This window comes from Ambystoma mexicanum, chromosome 5q (assembly GCF_040938575.1).
Source record: "Ambystoma mexicanum isolate Mex_15411 chromosome 5q, UKY_AmexF1_1, whole genome shotgun sequence".
NCBI lineage: Eukaryota > Metazoa > Chordata > Amphibia > Caudata > Ambystomatidae > Ambystoma > Ambystoma mexicanum.
Genome location: NC_090933.1, coordinates 843,464,866 through 843,479,055, shown reverse-complemented (window position 1 = coordinate 843,479,055; position 14,190 = coordinate 843,464,866). Strand labels below are relative to the sequence as shown.

The following is a 14,190-nucleotide window of genomic DNA, read 5'->3' as shown; positions in this document are numbered from 1 at the left end:
CCAGACCTTGTCGGATGCGGCAGACTATACTGTGATAACCCTTTCCCTCACAAAGCTAACACCACCTCTTCGATCATTAACAGGCACCTCTTATACACAATGTCCATCACATGCAGCGCATTGTGTTGTAACTCTCTTGCTATCTGCCGTGTGGTGTCTGCAGCAAGACTGTTTTTACACTTCTCCCAAAGACTCAAGGGATTGGAGAGTTGACAAAACACCAACATTACTAAAAAGAGCTCCCGTAATTTATGAGGAGAATCACATAATCACATAGAGCAGCATCCTCTAAGCTAGCATCCCAATGTGTTTCATCCTCCAGCAAGCCAGGCACATGACATGCTGACTGGTAAGTGGGATGGAGGACACAATTGACAGTTTTCAGATCAGAGAAGGATGTTGGACTGCACACGTCATGTAGAAGCAGGCAGGTGATCACATTCTGTGTTATTAGGGTGTATAGTGTATACCCTTCCCAACGCATGATCCTTCTTTACGCTGGGCCAACTTTCGCCATCCTTTCCCTGTTTCAATCTCTCAAACTTGTTATTCTTCCACACAAAATAGGAGAGTCTTTGCAAAGGTATCCATTTTGTATAGTTTGAAGAAAGTGATGAGTGTTGTTTTCGGTGGGTTTTTGACTCTTATCAACCAAGTTATTCAAGTTAAAATGTACACGTTGACCATTTTCCCGGTGGACAGCAAGATGAACAGTTGGGTATCTCTCATGAATAGAGAACCCTAAGATTTGCCACACTGTCTCGGAACTGCTAATGTATCGACCACTTTTGTAAAGCTTTACTTCATCTTTGTCATTCTCAGGAGCAAAATGTGCTTAGTCGCTTCCCTTGCTCACGCACTTGCAAATACATTTTTATATATTTAACAGAGTTGCAGAACTCAATGTTAATAAGTATATTAAAAGTACTTAAAAGCACAGGATTATAAGGTACTGCTGAGCTGTTGTCTAACTGCATACCGTTGATATCAATGATGAAGACACTGTCAGATGTAGACCTTTGTCGATACTTTGGGTATCCATCATCTCCTGTCTGAGTGTCCTTGAAAAGAGGTTGTGGGAACCTCTTGCTACAGCTGCCTTCGTTGATGCACTGCAAATTGTGTATCCTGTTGGACTTTACGATGCTGTAAAGGAAAGGGTCTTTATTAGGGTCAGGAATTTCAGTACAGATAACATCATCGATCTTGTCGGGGGAAATGCATTGCTGTAGCCATAGCAAAATGTGTACGTGAGGCAGACCCCGCTTCTGCCACTCCACAGAGAACATGAAGCACCGAACATTGCCAAACAATTTTCCCTTATTTAAAAGATCCATCATTTTCTTAACTATTAAATGGAACATCCTGGCTATAATGTTGTGGCGATCATGGGACCTTTGGCCATGCAGCAATGCATCAATGATTTCTTTCCACCAAGAGTTACAGGTGAATGTTATAAAAAAAGGTCAGGACGGCCATAGTGGCAGACATGTCATGGCATTCTGTTTTTTTTTTGTTCATGTAACTGGGTACCCCGGTGAATGAAGACGGTAGTAGCACCTTTTTACCTAGTTGATTAGCATCAGTCCTGCCCTCCTACAGCATCCCTAAAATGAATATAACTTTCTGCCCTGTGTTGTGCCTGGTTATTTTTAATGAAGTTCAACTTTTCGCTCTCTATTTTGGCATACATGTCAACCAAAAACAGACTTAAGAGAGAACAGAATTACAGCAAGTTTTTATCTCATCTTGCCTGACCATGCGGCGATAAGAATAAAAGGAAGCTGCAGAGACTGTCTTTTTGAGTGGCATTTTGGTTCTGGTGTTACATTGAGGAATATGAACTGAGTAGCTATCTTCGCCATGACAAAACAGAAGCGGGTACTAAAGGGCGTTGTAAGAACAGTGAATTTCGGTGATACGCCGAAGCGTGTTATAGTGGTTCTGCAAAACAATATTTAGCCATTCAAACTGCTGCCCTACCATCACTGACACCACTTCATTCGCTGTCAGCACGTTCAAGTGACCTCTATAACCATCAACAGGTTTTCTGTCAGCATAATTGATGACTTGAAAATCACAGTTGTGAGGCACCCCGTCTAAGGTGGTTTTCAGGTCCCTTATATATTTATTATCATTCAACATATGCTGCAATTGTTTCACCAAATCTTGTTTGACACCAGGAAAACTGCTGCACCTTAAGCATGCCCATCTTTTGTCCAAGTGTTAGCCATAAAAGTGTTCCTGTTGCAGATCGTACATAGCTGAAAAGAAACCACCTTCTGTTTAGAAAGTAGAACATAACAGATGACATTCTTTCACAATGACTCAGTAAGAGCCTTGAGCAAAGTGCCTGCACTTGATAGTGGATGATGTCACACCCAACATAACACATCACGTGCCAAATCAGCTAAACTGAAACGTATTAATGACATACTCTATTAAGCAATAGGCTAGCCGCAAATAGTCATATGCAATACCATGGGCAGATACCAAGTCTCCATCAGCCAACTCACAAAAGTGCTAAATTGATAATGTGCAAGACTGGATGCCCATAGGGACCACTAGGGCAGTGTCGCCTTAATTTTCTGGACCCTCTATGCCCTAAAGTTAAACCAGCAAACAGAATAGATAATGTTGGCATGTAAGTTTTGTCCAGCTAGCAAAGACATGTTTTCTTACTGTGGAATGGCAATTAATACTGTTGTTAAAGGGAAAGCCAGCATGATGAGGGTTTGTACAAGGGGGTAAGAAGCATTTGAGCAGCTAGCAAAGGCTTGTTTTCTTCTTGTAGCTCGTTATTTTTTTCTTGCATTAAGGGCAAAGCCAACAATTTAAGTGTTCTTACATGACCATACTGACCTACATTTGTGCAACCACTCTGGACAGGTTTTCCTACTGTGTAATAACCATTTTAATTGGCATTAAAGGCAAATCCAACATGAGGAGTGTCCATTCATATAGGGGTGTATTTGTGCAGCCAACAAGGTCATGATTGATTTCTCACTGTTGCATGACATTATTTACTGGCATTAAGGGCAAAACTATTAGGAGTATGTGTATGGATAACAGCATTTATTGGCATAGCCAGCAAGAACATGTATATATGTCTTTACATTTGCAGAGTGGTGACTTTTATATCATACTTTTATGCAAAAACCACTGGAGGAAAATACACATTAAGATGCCTTCACAGGGCCACATTTTAATTAATACCAATCAATGTTAGAAATTAAATAGTTATTACATCAGATACATCTTATATTAAATATACAATACATCACAAAAACGATCCCACGTAAGGATTTCCGAAAAAAAATGGAATCAAACTTAACCTCAATTTAAGACCATCAGACTCTGATATACATTAAAAACCAAACAACTATCCTATTAGTGCAGTCCTTAAACACGGCCAAAGTGAACAGATGGAGAGAGACAAAACTACCTCTATGAAATGACCACATTTAAAAATACACACAACCCTTCATCTTTCTGACATTTGTTTCCATTTTCGAACATAATTGTACATTCTTAAATTTTTCATGTGCACCGTTTATGTAGCGAGGGAAGTGCCATCTGCTCGCTACGTGCACATGCTTCAGTCCTCTAGAGACATCAAGTGCTGGACCTTCTTCAGGGAGGTTTAAACTGATTGTTTCATCATTAAGGATTTAAATTCATTTAATTTCTGGGGATCCATGTGGAGTCTACAAAATGTAATGCAGAGAAATAATATCTTAGCAATTGAATACATTCTATGCAATATTGTTTCAATTTATTTTAAAGTGAAAAACATCCTGTTTTACTATCATCAACAAAACGGATACCTTATTCCACAGGTTGCTTAGATAAACCTTCTAGGAACAACTGTGTTTTCATGAATTCAAAGCTCCTTAAACCTTTTATAATTATCTCAAAGGAGTAAAAACAGCAGACTACCTCAATAGTTCAGGTTGCTGGAGACTTTATTCAAATAATTATATTGAGCACAAATGGTGTTTGTGAAAGCAAAAAAATAAATACATGTATGCCCAAAGGAGATACCTGTCTGGAGACATATCAGTGGTTGCAGAAACGACTTTGATAGGATGTACTGTCGGCAACTTCTATTTTTATATCTACAAAAAGACTCAGTGTGAAGATTAATACGCATTGGTTTCCAACATATTCAACCATTCTCAAAAGGAAATGCCTGTCCCTAACTCTCTTAAAATGTTACCTTATTTATATGGCTGCATATCTTGTCCCACTATGAAACATGTGACTTCCGAGCCACAAGAAAACACCTGTTTCAATCCTAATGTTGGGAAAACTGTAAGGTTTAACATGGATGCCTGACGATAATTACGTCAAAATGTACTATAGGTACATTACGTTTGCAGGAGAAAACGTCTTTCGGTGCATGCTTGCTGTTTCTACGGAAACTGAAAGAAAAGCATAACTATCTGCAGTGATCCAAAAATCATGTAATGAGCGCAAGACGTCGCAGCAGGAATAACATCTGTCCGTGTGCGCATGCGTACAAAGAACAAGGCACTTTATGGCCCGATAAAAGGGAATTGACAACATTATGATGGTTCAGAAAAAACAAATCAACTTGCTCACACAACTGTCATGAAAAAAGGATCACAAGACAAACACCACGGGACTGCAGACCAGATGAAGAAATCTTCCAAAGTTGATATAGCCCGGAGATCTCATTGCCTGATTTGCCAGGAGATAAAACGCAATGCATTGCTGAACGTCTGTTATTCATTGATATGTTGAATTTGCAAAACCCTTCTTCATTTAAAGAAATCAAGAACCATTCAATTTTTTTATTTAGACCTATCACATGACTTTCAGTCAAAAAAAGTATCTTTTTTCCTGTTGAGCTAACCTTTTAATTATGAAATCAGATCATCCTATTATCTTCAGTAGAATCACCTGCTCAAAATCATCATACTTATGGCCATGTCCCAAAAATATTGGACAAGAGGAGCCTTTTCCACCATGTTTTTATGCAGCTTTTATGTTCACTCGTTCTAGTTTTGCATTTCCTTGTGCATTTATCTATATACTTTTTACAGGGGAAGGTTATCACATAGACCACCAAGTTGCTTTCACAATGTGTATAGTTCCCCAGTACCCTCATCTTATTAAGGCCAAGGTCGACTTCCAGGGTATTTTTTATTTGCTCACACATCGCACATTTGCCACAAGGATGGTATCCCATGTGTCAAGTACACCCTGATGTGTGTTTGCTCGTGGCCGAATGTCATTCCTCATTACAAGATTTCTGATCTTGGCACTGTCCTTGTACGCAAAAAGTGGAGCCTTCAATTTTTGATTGGGTTTTAAAAAATCGCTGCACATTTAACCTGCTGGAAAGGGTACCCTCGTGTAGTCAACTTATCAATGAGGCAATTAGTCTCTTCAATGAATGCATCCTTTGCACTACTATTCTTACAAAGTCGTAAATATTGTCCAAAAGGAACATTTTCTTTAACATGCCTATCATGATAGCTCTCATAATGTAACAAGGCATTCCTGTGAAATGTTTTGTTTTGCAAACACCCATTATGGATACAGATCATGAGATGCAAAAAATGAATTTTCATATTGCTGATGTGAATTTAAAATGGCGATTTCTAGAATTAATCCACTCTAGGAATGCCATTGTAATCAATCTTGTTTATTTGCAAAATTATAATGTTGTCACCAATATACCTATTTGATTGAATGATGCTCTCTCTGAAGGGGTTGGAATCCAAAAAGATTTCAATGCTCTCAAACATGTCAACATATACATTTGCTAAATTGAGGGTCATAGTAACACCCATTGCCATGCCCTCACAATGCTGGTATAATTTCCCCATGAACTGGAAACAATTATATCGTAATGCCACCAACACACACCACAATATGAAAGAAATTGGGAACAGGGTGCTCACCTTTCCCTAGCCACAGTTTCTCTTCAATTAGTTTTAGTGTGGCGGCTTGTGGGATCTTGATGTAGAGGGATTCTGTAGCCAAACTGATCAACCAGTTTTCACTGGAATCGAACTCGTGACCTTGTAGGATTATTGTGGCACTACTTGTATGCCCTAAGTACATGTTCATGTCAGCCACCAAAGGTCGAAGGTAGACATCAGCAAATTTTGACAGTGGTTCACGTATAGAAGATATCCCCAAAGCCATCGGTCTCCCAGGTGGATTATCCAGTATTTTATGCGGGGAATGCAAAAGAAAGGAAATTGATTAGTCCTGAAGAGGCTGATTTTCTGGTCAGAAAGGATTTTATAATCCCTTTACTCTACATACACCCAAAAATACATGCAAAACTGATTAATCCACCAGGGAGACCGATTGTTTTTGGGATATCTTCTATACTTGAACCTCTGTGAAAATTTTTGACAAAGATGAACGGTTGTGTGTATGTTTAAATGTGGTCTATATTTTGTTGGGTATTTTATTCTCTCTTCATCACTATGGGGCAATGCAAGTGTTTTAGGACTGCACCAATAGGGATGTTTTTTGTTTAATTGTATATCAGAGTCTGTTCTTAAATAGTGGTTAGGTTTGATTCCATATGTCTTAAGAAATTCTTATGTGGGTTTGTTTTTGTGATTTATTATATATTGAATGTAAGATGTATCTGATGTATTAAATGTTGAATTTCCAACATTGATTGGTATAAATTAAAATGTGGTCCGTGAGGGCATCTAAATGTCTATTTTCCTCCTATGTGTTTTGCATAAAAGTAAATTGGTTTGACAGGAGTAATAGAGAGGGTCCGAAACCTGACACTGTCCAATTATTTGACTTTAATGTCATTACAACAGTGCTGAGACATGCAGGGGGTGATGCCCAAGAGTGGAAAGGGGTGATGTGGGTGAAGATAGGCACACACTTCCTCATGAGCTACCTGTATTGCTTGGCCAAACCCCTCAAACTGGTGGTTGGGTGGATCAGCTGAGTGGCAGGGCCTGGTCAATTAGATGTCTGGAAGATGGGAAAACTGCTAGTGGGCATTTTATTTTCAGGTCAACCTTTGGTTCACCTGAATATCAAATCATTGTATCAGTTAGAAGCAACACAATCTGTCAACAGGATAACATTGATTATTGTTGACATATTTAAAGGAGGCCATCGTTGGGGCAACACAATGAAATGGAGAGAGAGTGCCTGATGAAGCAATTTTCGATTAAGTAGTAATTGCATGGAGGGGACCATCTACGTTTACTTGGGGGCCCCTCCATGCAATTGTACACGTTTGCACAGCGTTTGTAAAACAAAAGTGTTAAAATAGATGAAGTCGCTTCAACACTTTTATTTTACACTTTGTTTATTAAAAAGTGTAAAGCTTACAATGCATTCCTGTGGAAGCCACCTGTTTTAGCAGGTGCTAAAACAGGCAGAGTTCAGAGGACCCCATTAGTTTCATGCAGTTACGAAAATATTATGTTAGTATAAAGCCAAACTTTTGTGCAGGAAATATTTATCCTGCTCCATATCCTGGCGACTCGAAAAGGAGCCACGTGCAATTTAAAGAGTCAGTCCTACCCATTGTTACCACCAGAGAGCTGCATATCAGTACTACTGTGCAGGGAGTGTACCTAGTACCAGATCAAGCAGAATGAACACTGAAATGGCAGAGAAAAAGAGAATATATGACTTTTCAATTCCTCATGGAAACAAACACAATACAACAGGAACATGTGCTTTATTGGGGACCAGAATTTTGAACTAAATGTGAAAATATGTGTTGTAAAGGAGAGAGGCTGGGAAATAACAGGGCAGAATGCTTCTGAAGGGAAACATTAATTCAGTGAGTGCATTTGAACAGTTATAGGTCAGAGGTAGAGGAGAAACAGTTGTAGAAAGAGCACACGTTGTGGTTTTATAGACACTTTGCGTCTGTGCAAGTACAATTAGCACTCGGGCAAAAACTGCCATACTGCAAAAATCTTATTTTTTCGGTGCATTCTTGCATCAGGGCAAGGGACAGGAACTAGGGTAAATATAGCCCTGGTACAAAAATGCGTTGAAATAATATGGTTTTATGTTGAAGTAGGACAGCTATTGCCCTAGTGCAAATTGCATGTGCACCGGCGCACATTTTCTGTAATACCACCCCTGTGGTAGTATTACTTGGTCAATATTGCAGAAGTGTTTGCACTAGTGTGAGTGCAATTACAATATGGCATACATTGCCAGCTGCTAAAACATATTCTTTTGCACCAGGGCAACGTTTGCTATTGTCCTAGCATCAGTGCCTAACTGGCTTACAATAACATGTTTTTGAACTAGGGGAATTTTTGCCTTTGTGCTAATTGCACTTCCACGGATGCAAACTTTCTGTCATATGGCTCCTGCAGTTTAAGAGTAATTGAGACAATGTACAAACTATGTGGAACACCATGAGTCTCGGGAGGATAGCTCAGGGGCAACGCGCTTGCCTTGGAAGGAAGACGACGCGGTGCAACTCCCGGGTCCGCGTTATAAATAACCAATTACAATGTATACCTGTCATCCCGTTCGGTAGGTTTCTGTACGTTCATTTTGCTTTCCTGCTTTGTTTTACCTCAAAGCTTATAGTCTCCACATGGCTGTCCATTTCAATTGAAAGGAAACGTGTTTCCCAGTCTTCACCCACCTACCCGACTGGCGTTGTTGCCACATTTAAGTCCAACCCTACCAGGCACCCTCATGTAACATTGCCCATTTCTGTGTTTTTCCAGGTGAAAGGAAGTTTGGCAATGAATGTCATCAGTGCCGTTGCCTCAGGAATTGAATTCATCATCTGCATTATCGATTTAATAATATCAAGATATGCACGTGACTGCTCTTATTCAAATTACCGCTATGACTGCGTGCAACCTGCTTTTCTGGTAAATAAGCTTATTGTTTTGCGTATTCTGAGGTTTGTTTTGTACCATCTAACTCTTTCGGCCATATTATTGTATCTTTTGTTTCAAATCCTTCTCCTCGCTCAGTGTCCAGGTGACATTCTGTCCTGGCCTCTCCTTGCAGCCAATACTACGGGCCTGATTTACAAGGTGTTTTTCATTGGGGGTTTCCCATTGAAATTCGCTTTTGAAAATCAGGCCCATTGTCTGCCTCTAGCGTCACCTTGTGTGCACTTGATGGAAAAGAGTATTTAGCAGCCTGGCTTTGGCTCTGACTGCTGAAGAATTGTATTCTGAGGTGGGAGGAGCGCTGGCTGCTCTTTTCACTGCGTCTTCAGCCAAACATCTTTGAAAAGCAACAGCAATTAATTGCACATATAGATAAATGGGGCCTATGCTGAGTAGGCTTTCTTGATTTACTATGTATGGGGCTACAATGATATTCTGTAATGTATAATGAGGCGGTATGACCCGCAGCGGCTTCAATCAGGTGCTTAATTTTTGCATTCGTGTTGTTTCCGGCAGGGACGGCCCACCGCCACGGGTTATATTGCCATTAGCACCTGTGTAGTTCCCCATGTAGGTGCTAATGGAGTTACATTTATAAAAAAAAAAAATATGAAAGGAACTTTACTTGCTGCATGGCGAGGCGCCGCTCCATAGGTTTCCAAGGTAATTTTCAGTGTTGATGATCGTGACGCCTTCAAAAATGAAACAGAATTGGGAAAATATGGGAAAATACGGTGCAGCGCTGCACCCCTCAGGAAGGTACGTTTCTTTTTTTTTCACTAGGGGCTATTAGTGGAAGTGGGCGAGATAATCCTCATAAGGGCACTGTGATCAAATTTCATCCCAGTGATGCACGGAGAGTGTTTTGTAAATGCTCCTACTGCAAGGTAAGTTGTAGCTGTTTGTCTAAAGCTTAGGATGTCCATGTGGGGCGAGATACACCACTTATAACAGGGCACCTTTATCTTTCAGCAATTGGTGAGACGATTCGTGGTATTCAGTTCGTTTTTCTATTGAAGATGGGTTTCTGCAGCCCCCTAAGGAACACCACCTGTGAGTAATTATAATTGTTCTTTTATCACACGCTTAATACCTGAGATTGGTTTCTAAGCGCGAGACCAGGATTCAAACCTGTGTTGCTATGCGTTGTTTTGCTTCCAAGACAAACGCAGTGCCCCTTAGCTATCCTCCCAGCACTCCTGAGATTGGTTAATGCTAAAAGGGGTGCCTACCATCTAACTATAGCTGTGTATACGCAGCAACTCATTTCCAATGTTTGACGCTCCAATAAGCCATTAGGGTTCATGTAGCTTCAGGGGTCTCTACCTCCTTTTCGTCGTCGGATGTTTTGGACTACAATTCCCATCAGCCCTGCAATCCCAGTCAATGCTGAGGGGTCCTGGGAGTTGTACTCCCAATGGGCAGGAGAGCCACTGGTTGCAAACCCTTTCTTTAGGGATGAAGAGATAGTGTCTCTCCTTTCTAAGTTTGAATGCTTTTGAGACTGCATGCGTTTCACATTCTTCATACCCATGACGTGATCTTAACTCTTCGCTTGGTTCACAGTGATTGAGAATGCAACCTTGGCGTTTTCCACAGTGATTTACACCCTGCAAAAGGACCTGCATAGTGAGGATTGCTACTGTCCATGATAATTCCATCATGCAGACCTTAGTGGCCAAGCGGTAGTTAGAATCTTCCAAACAGAGCATAACCATGATGACTTAAGTGTACAGAACATCTTCATCTCACTGAGCACTGACATTTCAATGTAGAATCCAGACAGATTATTTCAACATTTTGCAGCCTGATTCATGCAACAGTAATCACTAGTCAGGAAGTATCTGACTAAAATGTAAAGCTTAGAATTGCAGCAGTTTATTGTGGATACATTCCATGGCATTTTCTGTCATCTGTTCAGTGATTGAGTCCATGGTCTGCCAAAATCTATATACCATATTTATATTTCTGATGCTTGTTAATCTGCTTAGAATCACATGCTGAGCATATAGTCTGACATCTAGTGGTGATTGCAGAGTATTGGATCTTTCTTTCGAGGATCGAAAGAGGACGTCGACATAGGCGTGACTAGAACACTATCCCTAATGTGTACCCAAAATCCCTCACACGTCGATGTTCCTCAGATTGTTTTTTTCTGCCCAACTAGTTGGTTGCCTTATGCAGAGCTCGCAAGAGTATATATTGCTCAATAGTTGTTTCGTTGTCCCACGACCGTTGGTCGTCTAGTCTTCGACTTCTTCTTCTCTTCGACGACTGCTTTGTGGACCCCTACACCGAAGACATCCACTGATGTTCGGTGACTGGTGCATCCATCGACGTCTGTCGACCGTGTGGCCTCGGCCATCCGGCCAGGCCCATACAGTAGGGAGAGTGGGGCCCTGGGTTGATTCTTTCTGAGAATGAATTTCCTTTTCCCCTCTCTTTCCCTTTCTGGTCTGGCTGCCTTTCACCTCTACTATGGAGAGGACTCCATTTAAATTGTGTCCGTCATGCAATGGAAAATACCCTTGGAAGGACACCCATCGCAAATGCAATAGATGCTTACCTCGTGACCTCTATGAGCGTTCCTGTAAGTCCTGCAAGCTTTCATTCTAAGACGTTAAAAGATAAGCAGACAACGCGGTGGGCGGCCTATGCAATGCAGGCGGAAAGTGGCTCCCCTTTTGGCGCCGTCGCTTCGAGTGATGAGGACTCTAGCGGCAGCTATGGCTCCAACCTGGAGGCCATAGACCTTTCGATGGAACCCTCCGGTTCCCAGATGCCCGTCCCAGAGAGACACACCACTAGTACTGTTATGGGGAGTTCACACCCCGGCAACAGGGGCACACACGCACCATCCAAGGAAAAGCGCACAACCCCCAGAGCTTTCTCGACGGATACGTAGAAGAAGCGTCAAACACCAACAGGCCCGCCAAAGACTTAGGCGGTGCCTGCCAAAACTTGCGGTCCGGCGCCCTCCCCGCAACCGTCCTCTTGCCATGCGACTGGGCATTCTACTCATTAGGGCATTCCCACTAAAAAGCACATGAGTGCCTACATGCTGTACAAGGGCGTGTCAGCTCCTAAGGCTTCGGCAACCGCAACTACACATACAGGCATGTCTAAATCCATCATACAGCGGCTGAAATTATGGGAGAGTCTTGTGGCTATTATTTCGGCTGCAGAACAGCCCAGAACCATCCCCTCTCGTCGAGAGGAGTACTCTGAAGGGACCCAGCCCTCTCTAGTGCTTTATGTGGTAAATCTCCCCCTTCTTAAGAGCCTTTCCCTCGTCCAAACCCCTCTGCCTCATTCCTGTGGACTAGGCAAAGGTTTGAGAACTATATGGATAACACTTTGCAATTCATAGACTTCTCAGAGATATGCCTTACTCCTAAGAGACCTAGAGAGGAGGACTCCTGTCCTATTAATCCAAAGCTGCAGAAGCTCCCAATTCAAACACAAACTCACCAGGAGGAGGTTTTTGAGTATTCTGAACCAGAGGAAACATATAAGGACAATTCTTTTAGTCATGAGGACAATCCTTTTGGTCAGCACACAACGGACCAGTGCCCAGACTCGGAACAAGTTCAACCAGTAGGTTAAGGGCCTTGGCTCTCACCCACTCCTACCCAAGACCCAGACGTTATTTGTCTGATCCCTCCATCCTCGTCTCAACAGAGGCAGCCATCGCCAATAGATGACCAAATGGTATTTAATGCCATCCTAAAGAGAGCTGCAGACCGCTTCCAAATCGCAACACAGGAGACTGTGCAGGATTCTGATTTCATTGAGGACATCCTCAAAGAAAAACCTGCCACAAGTCAGGCTCTTCCTCTGCTGAATTCCATAAAGAGACGCCTCGCTCCTTCCTTATTGTCTCCTTCCCTCACTAGGGCTGTCAACACTCTGGTTGAGAGACTGTTTCGCTCCTCACCATCGGACACCATGTACATTCAAGGTCCTGCCACGCCAGATTCTCGGGTTGTTACAACCACCAGAAAGAGGGGAGGGGTGCCACTGTCTACAGCAGAGGCTCTGCCGGATAAGGACTGCAAGAAGCGATATGCCCTTGGCAAGTGTATTACCACATTGGCAGCCTATTCTACCACAATTGCGAATAATACCACACTTCTTGCTAGTTACAGCAACATGCAATGGTGCCTGCTCCAAGAAGGTCTTCAAGAAGTACCTGAACCTAACCGATAACGCCTGCTGGTGGTCGTCTCTGAGGCTAGACAGGTGACACATAATATTCTCAAAAATACACTAGACGCTGCGGAAACTGCGGGACTGTCACAATGGCTCCCTGGTTTACTCGACTCCTCACTACTATCCACCGTGACCCTTATGCCCTCCTGCTCACCTGCTGTCTCTTCTTCTGTTTGGAGTCCAAATCTCCTTCTTCTCAGGGCCTCTTCTCGGGAATGCAGATGGGGTCTGCCTCGAGAGGAAGCCACCCTGCCCCTCTGACTCGGGGCCTAGGGGGGCCCCCGAACCGGGGCAGACCAATGAAGGGGAAAAAGCCACAAGGCACAAAAAACCCCTTCCGAGGGGATCGGATAACAGGATGCCAGGTCAGCAATGATGTGAAGGATTCCACACAGAACAAACTTCCTTCCAGAACGAAGGTAGGATGGGGGTGATGGAACTCGACAGGTAGAAAAGAACAGGAGAACTGATGATGCCCAGTTGATTGTCAAAACAGAAGGACTGCAGAGAGAAAGGGAGTCGGAGAGGTAAGGAAGAGGATGAAATGGCACAGCAGAACGTTCTCAGGAGAGAGAACGAGAGAGGAACAGAAGCACGGAGAAAGACACTAGAGCGTACCAACCCGGAAGCCTAACGTGAATAGGTTGCAACGCGCGGGCTTCCGGGTTTGCGCTCGTAATAAAGTGCGCCGCTGATCCGACGGCGGAGAGCTAGACCGCGGCGGGAGAACGAGCAGCTGCGTAGCGGCCGTAGCAATGGCCGCTCCGCACCAGCGTCTCCAACACCGCCAGCGACCGCGACAGCAGCTAGACCGCGGCTGGAGAACGTGCAGCTGCGTAGCGGCCTTAACAATGGCCGCTCCAGCGCCAGCGTCTCCACAGCCGCCAGCGGCCGCGGCTGCCGTGCATGACAGTATGCCCCCCTCCAGATCCTGCCCCTCCGGGTTTCCCCGGATGTGTTCGGTGAAAACATTTTAACAGTCTAGGAGCATGTACATATGACCTGGGTTCCCAAGAATCCTCCGAGCTGGGATAGTTCTTCCATGACACAAGGTATTCCAATCTGCCTCTACGATATC

The 14,190-nt window shown here is 43.0% G+C and overlaps 1 protein-coding gene across 2 annotated transcripts in view; it reads left to right on the top strand.

Moving 5' to 3' along the window:
* LOC138497708 (membrane-spanning 4-domains subfamily A member 15-like) overlaps positions 1-14,190 on the top strand; it is a 770,802-nt gene that overhangs the window by 571,294 nt on the left and 185,318 nt on the right. For both annotated transcript variants that reach the window (XM_069621333.1, XM_069621334.1), the window contains exon 6: positions 8,724-8,873. In XM_069621333.1, the coding sequence (XP_069477434.1) occupies positions 8,724-8,873 (150 nt within the window). The remainder of the gene's footprint in view (positions 1-8,723; positions 8,874-14,190) is intronic.